At 40.3% G+C, this 11,380-nt stretch overlaps 1 protein-coding gene across 1 annotated transcript; it reads left to right on the top strand.

The window, feature by feature from the left end:
• The first annotated feature begins 2,905 nt into the window (after positions 1–2,905).
• On the top strand, positions 2,906–11,157 carry vgf (VGF nerve growth factor inducible). Its single transcript, XM_085400589.1, has 2 exons — positions 2,906–3,178; positions 6,877–11,157. Exon 2 carries the CDS (start codon positions 6,927–6,929, stop codon positions 9,072–9,074), a length of 2,148 nt encoding a protein of 715 aa, XP_085256715.1. The 5' UTR covers positions 2,906–3,178; positions 6,877–6,926; the 3' UTR covers positions 9,075–11,157.
• The last annotated feature ends 223 nt before the right edge of the window (positions 11,158–11,380 follow it).

Raw genomic sequence — 11,380 nt, 5'->3', positions numbered from 1 at the left:
GTGCTGCAGTGTCTATGTTTTTTTATGGGATTATTAGGACGTGTATCATCACCTCATCACCTTGGATTTATTTTCCAGGGAAATTATGTTAAAATGGTCGGGCTTAAGATTCTCTGGTTTGTTTGCTTGTTTAAAATAAATCTTAGCTCGTTATACTGTCTCAGCAGGAATATTTTATGAGCTGGAACAATGTTTCTAACTTTGTTTACTTTTCCCTTTGAATTTGAATGCATCTGCTTGTAATCACACAAATTAGTCTGAGTTGGTGGGATTAATAAACATTTCTGAAAAGGGGTGTCTAAGAGTTGGACAAACATTCTGCATTTAAAGTCTTTTATACAATATACTCAATCCATCTTCCTTCATAATTCTGTTGAAAGGTATTTATATTGAAGAGGTAAATCACAACAAGTGTGATTCAGTTAGCACTGTTAACACACAGCATGAAATGTGTGTATCTTTGATTCAGTCCAGTGTAAAATTGGGCAAAATCCTCTATATTCCACAATGTGTGGCCAAAATATATAAAGAAAAAAACCCCAAAAGGCCCACATTAGGAGTTTATTTACCTTTTTTGTAAAAGAATAAGTGATGGAACTTGCTCTTTATTTATTTACCATAGATCTGTAGTTCTACTATATGGTCCAGTTTTTGTTTTTTCTTCTTTCCTGTGTAAAAGTCAAAAGCACTCAGTGGGTGGGTTGGTGGGGGTAAGGGGGAAATGTTTTTCATGTCTCTCCAAATGTACAGTTATATTAGGCTCTAGGTTGAATGGTCCAGCAGTCAGAAATATCCTGTAGTCTTCTGTCATTTGACGACAGGTCAGCGTAGTCACTCCACACACCAGTTTCAAAGTGGCACAGAAATCCACACCCTTGCACATACAGATGCATCTGTGTGGCAAGTGGAGCTATATGAAATATATAGAGATGCAACTTAAAACTTTAATGGCGCAGTTTAACTTAGATAAGAATCCCAATAGTTAAGAATTATAATAATTACCCTGACTGGCAAGTAAAAGAAAAGGTTTCAAGTTTAGTAAAGTTCAGAACAATGACAACTGTTGTTTACCTAAAAAACATTCTTATTTTCACATTTCACTAGTTGTGCACGTCCAGTAGCTATACACCCCACAGATGGAGAACCACTGGGTTAATTGGTGATTCCAAATTGGCCTTGGGTGTGATTGTTGGTGCGGATACACTAAAAGTTGATTCTGTTCATCTGGACGTAGCGTTTTCAGATGGAGAAATGTTTCGTCCTTCATCCAAGTGACATCTTCAGTCTCAGCTGACTGCGGGTTTCCTGCATTGATATATTGCAGAGATACCTGTAAAGACTAGCATGCCCAACCACTGTGAGATTAAACTGCTAACAAAAAACTAGAAGACTAGTCTACGCACTTTCAAAAACTATGCTTGTCATCCAGATTCATAACAGGAACTCTTCACCTGGTGTTAATAAAGGTTAACTGACAGAGCTAAACTTTGAGAACTGATGAATTTTATCTTGTATTATTTAGAGAAAATGTAGTTGTAGTGATCACTGAGTGATGATACGTTTTGAACAAACATTGGATTGGATATTTTTTAGTTGGCACATCATCAGTTTTATTCTTTGACATTTATATTTCAAGCTGATTTATACTCTTTATATTGTAAGCAAAAGACTTTACAATAATACAGAGAAAACGAGACGAGCCTCTTTGAGCAAATACTTTATATTAGAAGGTGAAGAAACTATACATAGAGTATAAAGAAAACAGAAAACTCCAGTAATCATGTGACCCCCTGTGAGCAAGCATTTAAATGAAGATTATGAATCCATGATGATGCATCATGAGAAGCCATCAACAGCTTATTGCAATGTGACCAAGGGAGGCAGATGATGGAGAAAAGCAGTCCAAATATCAATGGTATTAAAAGTAAATGTACATAACGACACCGTGAGGCAACGGTTGTGACTTGGTGTTATGCAAATAAAAAGTGGTAATAAAAAAGTTGGACAGTCTATGAGATGAAGGAGAAGTAGCCAGGAACACTGGTAGGGCACGTGCATTGCAAAAAGAAAGGTGGAAAAGAAAAAGTGTGTTGCACGTGAGATTGGACAGTATGGAAGGAGAATTGGACTTCTATGAATTGGCTAGACAGAGAGCGTGCGCTTGGAAACAGGAAGTGCAGAAGATTAATTAAGAGGGAGTTGAGGCAACTATGAAAATAATGAAGAGTAGAAAAGTTCCCCAAAAGTTGATTCTGTTCATCTGGATGTTTTCAGTGGGAGGAACAGATGATGTCTCAGCTGACTGCAGGTTTCCCCAAACTTAAAAACTGTACGTTTGCACAATAACTGAAACCAGCACCACTGAATGAAAGGTTCAGATGATGCAGCTGTAGCAGTGCGGAAATATCTAAGAGAGGGCAGTGGACTTTTAACCAGACATTTTAACACAAAACTGGAGACGCTGATGAATGCAGAATTGCACCAGTGAACAGAAGGATGGAGATGATGATCCATGAAAAATAAATGTATTTATTTACTAAAACTGAGCCCTTTCACAGCTTATTAGGAGAGCTATTTTTGCCTCCATTGTCACACACCAGTGCACAGCATCCTTAAGCTCTGATGGCACACAAACGTGAGACAGCCGCAGAAATAAGCGTGTCTATGTCTAAAGAAAACCCCAAATGTTCCCTCTTGCACTCAGGTTTGCCCGTGAAAGCTTGGACCAGCTCTCTGAGGTTGCACCATGAATTACGAATATTCTGTCTATTCAACAGCAGCACTGCAGCTAATTGGTCTGATAAAATAGGGGAGGAGGGATAAGATAAGGTCGGTGGGGTGCAGAAAAATCTTATGAATGAAATCCAGTCTATTGACGTCAATGGGGACCTTGACGCAAGGATCACGTGTGTGCGGAAGGAGGGGGTAGAAGACAGCCGCAGCCTCTGTCCGTAGTCCTGAAAATACACGAATTAGGTTCTGACTCCTGTGATAGGAGCACACGAAGAGTCCGAAACCCTGCGACATACAACAATAACAGTAACAAGGATTAACAGCACGTTACAACACGGCACGCGTCACGACGAGCACGGAGTGGATGACTGCAGGACTTCAGCAGCTGTGTGACGTGACGAGGAGGGAAAGCAGGAATTCCCCCGCCGCACACACTGAACTGCAAGTAAGCGGCAACTTATTTTGCATTAAAGCATTTAACCTTGTGCTCTCCGAAAGAAGTACTGTTGCTCATTAATATAAGCGTTCTTAGAAATACTCATAAATGTTTGAAATATTGCAACAAAATTATGATGTCACGCTACAGCTTTGTAGTCAAAGCAAAGCGAGGCGCAGGAAATGTGCAAAATATATAGAAAATGCAGAAAAAGGTGGTAATGCCTGCTGTGTGATGGGTTGGAGGAGGTTTAGTAGATGAATCGGAAGTATTTATGTTCGTCCCAAACTGTGGCACATTTAATTGATTTTATTGAATAAAAATCAATTAGGCCCCAGTCAATATTTTGCGGACACGCAGGCGGTTCGTAAGTCAGGCGTCACGTTGAAGTGGATTTGTGCACTGATGGCAGCTTAAAGTATTGTTATTTGATGTGGTCAAAATTCATTGTTTATAATCAACCGTGTCTGCTCCTACAACCCCTCCTACTTCTCATCTTCAGCCACATCATCTCAATCATCGTCATTTCCAGCAATCATATCCTAGACTGAAACAACTGCACTGTAAAATAAGTAGACTGAAGCTGTAACCGCGGGGACATTCGCATTAAAAACCACAGAGACAACGGCAACCTTTTGTCTCTGCATAACACTGACGTCCATGTTAGTCTGAGATAATGTTGTTTACATGTGAAGTGCGAGTTGCGGGGAGGTTACTGTCGAACAGAGTCTGAGGTGGCTGTATGCTCATGTTTATTTGCTTTTCTGGGAACTGTGACCTGCTGCAACAGTGCAAACAACAGAGTCATCTCGTTGTGCCAAACAATGATTACATTTAAACGGTTAAAAATAACTTGTTGACCTGAAACCTATCAAAAATAGGCCAATCATTTCTCAACATCACCGTTCGATAAAATTACTTGAAGTAACCAAAAAGGAAGGGCTTGATGACAAAATGGGTACAATTACACAGAGTGATGAAGACACTTCAAAAGCCTCTTCATAAATCCTGCTCAGTACAGTCTACTCACGAATATAAGTACATGTATTAGACATTAAACAACAACAACAACACACGAGAACATGTGAAATCCCTTTTTTGGCACAGCCCAGCCTCCACCGCAGGATATGCTGTTCCTGTATCTCCGAAGTGTGTTTACTGCAACTAAAAACAAAAGGATTTTAGCAACTATTTACTAATATACTGATAGAACTGTTGGGTGATTTAACAAACAAAAAGGTTTGTGGTAATTAGCTGAGAACGAAATGACATTAAACTTGAATTGTTTTGCTTTAATAGGGATAAAAAAAATCTCACCGTACAACTGGTTGTTTAGGTATTCTTAGAAAATACATTTGAGTTTGCTGTTCCTGCGCATTTTTACAGTGTTTAACTGCTGCATGTGGCACATGGCGATGCAGGCAGGCGGTGGCTTCTGAAAACAAGAGCAGCTTTTTCTGATGGTGTAAACGACTCGGTGTGATAAACGTCTTACCCGTTCCAAAGACGGCATGGCAGTGAATGCGCACCGGTTTGGTTGTTGCGGATTTCAAGATATTTCACTTGTTGCACTCTGGGTTCAACATTGCAGCACCAAGCAGAGCAGCGCGTCAGCAGCAGCGACATTGAGAGATGATTTATTTGATCATGTTTTACGTTTTTTCACTATTTTTCTGCTTCTGCTATCGCTCGCTGCTCTATTCCGGCCCACTTGTCAACCAATCAACATTCAGCAGTCACATATCATCCGCTTCCAGCGACGCGCAGTTAGGATCTTCGAGGACTGCAGGTAGCGCGTCTTGCGTGCGTGAAAACCCACGCCTCCTCTGCCCGGTTTAGTTAACTATAACTACCTTGGTTAGTTACTCCTACACTAGATTCAGGTACACACGCATGCGCGCGCGCGAAAACGCAGAAAGTGAAAACCAGCTGTGCTCTTAGTGTTGCACGGAAACATTGCTCTAGTGCTAGAGCACAGCGTCACGTCCCTCAGTCCTCACTGCGCGAGCTTCTGTTTTCTGTTTGTTTTGTGTTCTGTCTCCACTTTCCTATTTCCCTGTGTGTGTGTGTGTGTGTGTGTGTGTGTGTGTGTGTGTGTGTGTGTGTGTGCGCGCGCGCGCGCGCGCGCGCATCAGTCAATGTCTGTCAGGACCTCGTCTGGGCTGCTTCACGCAGGATTTGTGTTATTCATGTGTTATTGTATTTCAGATATAATTTCACGTTCACACTTTCCCTCATTCACAGAATTTCTGTGCCACACTACAAATTTTGGTATCGATCCAATACAAAGCAAATACAGGGCCAGTATTGCTGAAGTTACTCAGCAGCTAATTGGGGGAGAATAGTTTGCCATGACTTATGAGATGATTTCTCAATTTGCAAATTCTGAACACATTTTAATCACCACTGTGATTGTTACTTTCCACAATAATTAGCTGACACAACAAAACACACCTTTCAGCTTTTCATGTTTTCAAACTTGGTTTTTGGAGACCTGGAATTAAAAAAATTCTGAATCTAAAGCACAGAAAGTTTGCACGTTTTTCAGAGTGCGTGTTTGAGGTTTAGTTTTTCCAAAGAAATGATTAACACAGTTCAGCGGGCTACATACTGAACTTGAAGGATAAAAGCAAAGTATTGATCCAATCGTGCTAGTATCGATCTGGTATCGATGCTATCGATATTTGGATCAATCCGCCCAACTCTACAATTCGGTTGGATGCGGGTGGAGAAAGGTTTTTACCTTCAGGAGATGTGCAGTCCTCCAAGATCCTTACTGCTTGTCACTGGAGCTGGACTTCTGAAGAAGGTTGATTGTTAGCAAGTGGGCCAGAAGAGAGCAGGGAACAATATCAGAGTTCACCAGAACAGGAGAATTTAAAAAAACTTCAAAGAGCAAAATGTAAATCATGAAAAGTGCAGACAATGGACACTTTCATTGTTTTAACTCTCAGGTTCACTTCAGGTCCCTGTGTGTTATAACTTATGTTACAACTCTTTTTTGTGAACAACTCTAGGAGTAGGGATGGGACTCGAGATGTTCAGTTCCTTGGATTCGTCAAATTTGCTCACCTATCAGTTCCACGTGCACTTACCAGTGCCTTCATTTAAAGGAAATGGCCCTACAGTTCCTCCTGGCTGACTTAACAAAACAAACAACAAAACAAAACAATAAAAGAAGTATAAACCTACAAATAAAACTTGTGAATAACCCAAAAATATATGTAAATCAACAACAACCCCTAGCAAACTTCAAAGTAATAAAAAAAGAATAAATAGCTCCAACAAGAATCGATAATTGATAAGTGATATTGACAATGGAATCTGCATCACTCAGCTCTCATCAGTTTCCATCCCTACGTGTCAGCTCCCAAAACTTTTGGTGACATCTAATAAAAGTAACAGATTTAATGAGATTAATTTCAAATTCATAAAATGAAACGGGACAAAAGGTTTACTAAAGTGTAAACACAGTATGCATTTTTTAGAATATCTTTTCATGGGAGCAATATGTGTGATAGGAGTGGAATGGCTAGTCAAGCACCAGGAGAAGAAACGGTCATGGTTACACTAAAAGTTGTGATTAACTGCAGATAGAAAACAAGCTTTAGCCGTCATATGTGGTACTCACTCATTCACTCATCAAACCCACATATACATCCTTGCATTCTCAGTGAAGATTTGATTCTGTTTCTTCTCTTTTCCAGGGATTTCTGATCTCCTTCACCGCTCACAGAAAGTCCTGTTCTGGCTAGCCATGACTAGATACCATAATCCCTCAAGTGCTTTAATACGGCTGCTTCTTCTGACAGCAGCATCCTTTCTCCATCTGTCCACCTCCAATCCTCTCAGCACCCTTGACAAGCCATACCAACATATGTCAGGGCTGACTCTGTCTGGATATAGGAATATAGGTGGTGAAGAAAGCCAGCCAATGCAGAGACAAGAGGAAGCAGAGCATGAAGAAGAGCTTTTTAAAAATGTTGATCCCAAAAAACTAGCAGCAGTTTTACTAGAGGCACTGAATAATTCAAAAGCAGAGCAAATGAGCGAAGGAGAGGGGCGTGATGGAATGGAAGAAGAGATGACAGCAGAGAAAGAGGAATATAAAAACAAAGATTCATACAGAAAATTGAGAACGATTGAGGGAGCAGACCGAGACAGAGACGGACGACAAGAGTTAGAGCTGCTAATGGCGACACAGGGGAAGGAGCAGGAAACGGGGGAAGAGGAAGAGAGGAAGAAAGCACAAAAAGAAGAGGAGCTGACCGAGAGGGTGACCAGTCGTACTACAAGCCACACAGTCGAAATAGCAAGAGAGAAGCCTCCCACTGGCTCAGATGGAAGAGGCGATAATGGAGAGAGTACTGGTTCCCAGCAGGGATCAACCAGCCCTGATCAAGCCAGTACTGAGGAGGAGGAACAGCTCAGCCCTGAGGAGCTAAAAAGTCTTGAGATGATGATGAAGGAATTCCCTGCTTTGAATGTGCCCATTAAGAGGGAAGGAGACTCTGAGCAAAGTCACAGAGAAAGCAGAGACTACAGCTACAACGACATCATGCCCATAAATAAAGGCAGTGACCTTGCTATCACTAAGAAAAAGCTTAAATGGCAAGAAGAGACGCAGAAAGCTCTCAGCTTCCCAAAGTTCAGAGGAGATAATTTTATGGATGAATTTGATGACAGTAATCATAACTCAGCAGACCTCCAGGCTCCAAGAGAACAGACGATGGAAGATGATGATCCAGACGAGGAGGAGGAAGAAGATGAGGAGGTGTTGAGTCCAGAGGAAGAGGAGGCTCAGGCCAAAGGTGAGCAGGAGGAGATGAGGAGACAGGCAGCTGAGGCACAAAGAGCCAAGATGGAGGAGGAGATGCTAGCTGATATTGCCTCAGACATGCTGCTGCGGTACATGGTCAAACAGAATAACGGGAACAAGCAGTACAGCTCTTCTCTCTCCAGCGCTGCAGAGGATAAAAGGTCTGACGAAGAACAGGAAGTCACAGAGGAAGACGATATTGATCCTCAGACCATTGACAAGCTTATAGAGATCTCCAGCAAGCTCCACCTCCCTGCTGATGATGTGGTGGACATCATCAGTGACGTGGAGAAGAAGAAGAAGAAAGACTTGTCGCCTGACGTGATATCAGGTTGGCGACGACATTTATCCCCCATATCTTCACCATTTTCATCGGAATCACAGATTTCAAGCAATCAAAATGACATTCCCGCCTCTAACCAACCATTTCCAGCAGCTCATTTCCTCAAAACTTGGTTGCAGAAGAAAAATCCAACAAGATCAGAGGATCTCTGGAACAAACCTGCAAAACCTCAGCTTGGCAATCAAAATATCTGGGCCCAGCCTCCTGTGCCGATCAAACAGGACCTCTGGCTCACGTCACCTAAAGCTGCTTGGACTAGATATCCTCACTATCCCCTTTTCCCCCACACTTATCCTTCCTACTACCAGAAGAAGCCCTACAAAGGCTACCCCATCTATGTTCCTCCTGCACCCAGACTTAAACCCTATTACTTGATCCTTAAGCCCGCTCTCACTCTCAACAACTTCCTCACTCATTCAGTGGATGATGTTTATGCTTTTTCTCCCAAAAGGCGATACAACAGCTGGGTCCAACCTAAGCTGAGAAAACCCCCTACAGGCCAACAGCAGAAGTCTTACTACACCAGATACCCTCTCTCTTTGTACCCTTGGACATTTCAGCCAGCGTCCAACCCCAAACTACATCCACTTCCCAGAATCCATTCTCAGCAGAAGCAGCTGTATTACTCAGCCCCAGCGCCTGCAGATTATTATGTGGCTGGAAAGCAGCCAGACAGTAACTATGATGATCTGGAGAAATACATACAGCAGATATCCATGAAGAAGCCATACATGATGGACTGAGTACAGACATGAGAAGAAGGACGAGAAGAAGAAGAGCCACAAGCAGAAAAGAGTGTATTTATTTATGTTAAAGTATTTAGGTGGTTTTTCATATGTAATAAGTTTCCTGTAATCATTTTGATTGGTTATGATTGAGACAAGGACACCACAGAAGACTTTTCCCCAGAGGTGGTCTGGATAAAACGGATGAAAGATGTACAACTGCACTCATTTCCTTTGCTATCCTTTAACTTTTCTTGACAACATTCTCTATATGGACATTTTAAAATGCCAACAAAGGAGGATGTTTAAATATGCTGTTACCTGTACCGAAGGCCTTTTTCAGAATCAGTCAGATGAATTTGAAAACATTTATTCCCATGTTGGCTCTACTGTCAGGAATGATAGTTTTGGCATTAAAATTTGAAAATTATCAAATTAAAATAGTTTCCTCAAAATTATGCCTGGCCAAAAGATACCAAAAGTCCCCCCTCAGTGGAAGGAAATAGCCCCCAAAGGGTGTCCATACATTCTTTCACTATCACCTCTTAGAAATCAAAAGCCACTCCCTATAATTATCTTTTAAATGACCACATGTTTATGTAAATGTATCAGTTTTTTATTGTTCATATAAAAGGATAAATTTTTAATGGAAAGCACGTTTCTGTGAATGTATACTCACACATATCCACCAAAGCTCTTTATAATAAAACATAATGCATCAAAAAGCCAGACTACCACCAATATAATAGCTTGGATGACTCATTCTTTTGCATAACTTCAACAACCTTGTTGCTACGGTGATAACAAATTCAGCCAAACCCTGGCTAGAAAACAGTCCAGTGTTTTACACGTCCTGCTATTGGAGGAGGATGTAATGGTGGAGCCATACTGATCTTTTCATGGAGATATTTAAAAGCAAAAGAATAATTCTACATTTTCAGTCACTCTCAACAGATTCCTTAGAAGCAGCAGTTTGCATTTAATACATTACTTTTCTAAGCAAGATGGCCTTTGTAGTTTTTTAGTAAATGTTACAAGTTTCTATTTTACAAGAAGTGTTGTTGGCACTAAGTGCTCTGAAATCCCAGTTTCACACATTTTTTTTAAACTTTTATTTTATTCGTTCTTTTTTTAATTTGTCATTTTTAAATTCAGTTTTAATTCGGCTTATTTTTCCCATTATCCAAATGTTGATTATAGGAAAACTCTCCTGTAATGGTGGTTCAGTGTTTAGTAACATCCCTTCACCTCATATCAAGAAGGCTCTAGTTTCAAATCTCCTAATTAGCGAGAATCCCACAATGAAAAACATACATGATACATGTACTGGTTCTAAATTTGCCAAAGTACGAATGCAAGGCAGGTCAAATGCAGATCAAATGTGTAAGTGTAGGGAATAAAGCAATGCAAGAACAGAGTAAAATGGTAAGGTTTGGTGTGAAGCACTTTGTGTGGTCAGTCAGACTAAAGTGCATAATGCAAATGTTCTCACCATCTTAACAGTTTGCTCATGTTTATGTTTGCTCCACATTTCCAAACATTTTTCAATGACAATGACACAAAAAGAAACTTTGTACAGCCTGATTTTCGTTTTCACATGGATACTAATAATAATTCATCAATAAAAACTTTCTTTTGCTACTTTTTCTATTTTTCCAATCGAAAAGAGGTTTTCCACTTTGGCTTGTTGGTGTTCATCTTTGTCATCATCAAGGTATCAGCACAGCATCTTGGCATTGAAAGTGTCATAGAAAAAAGTAACCATGAGCTACGAGTAACAAAAAGAATGAACTGAACTTTTGTCATTTTTAATGATTTGTTGCTTTTTTTATGCTTTTCTTTTTGGCTTATTAATAAAGAAAGGGGCTGAGACACAGTAGAGGGTACAATGTCTGCACGTTTATGTATACTTGCATCTGAAAAACAACTTTTTTTAAAGACATTTATGCATCAATGAAAAAAGTATAAAAAAATCTTAAAGATGAATGAAACAAAAACGTCAGTGTACCTACTACTAACTGTTTGCGTCATGTATGCAATGAGTGTTACCAACGCTCTTTCTAGATGTAACTCATTGTAACCGCTGTAATAAATATGTGTTTGCTGGATGTAAATGTCCATGTCAATTACTATTTTACTACACATAAAGAAATAAAGAAAAATATTTTTATTAAAAAAAATGTTTCATTTTGGACACAAAGAGACTGTGAGAGAGAGACAGCAACAGCAAAGTCGTCATCTCATCGAACCTGGACACTTTGGTCGGCAACATGTGTGACTTTGGTGACCAAAGTAAAGCTGAACACTTCTGATGGTGAGCTTGC

The sequence above is a fragment of the Rhamphochromis longiceps genome, linkage group LG3 (genome assembly GCF_057381845.1).
Source record: "Rhamphochromis longiceps isolate RC_006_pf linkage group LG3, R_longiceps_female_GT1.1, whole genome shotgun sequence".
Lineage (NCBI taxonomy): Eukaryota > Metazoa > Chordata > Actinopteri > Cichliformes > Cichlidae > Rhamphochromis > Rhamphochromis longiceps.
The sequence above is the reverse complement of the archived record's forward strand: the minus strand, read 5'-3'. Positions and strand labels throughout refer to the sequence as shown.

Coding starts and splice junctions, on each gene's coding strand:
- vgf (XM_085400589.1), top strand. CDS start 6,927: ATGACTAGATACCATAATCCCTCAAGTGCTTTAATACGGCTGCTTCTT.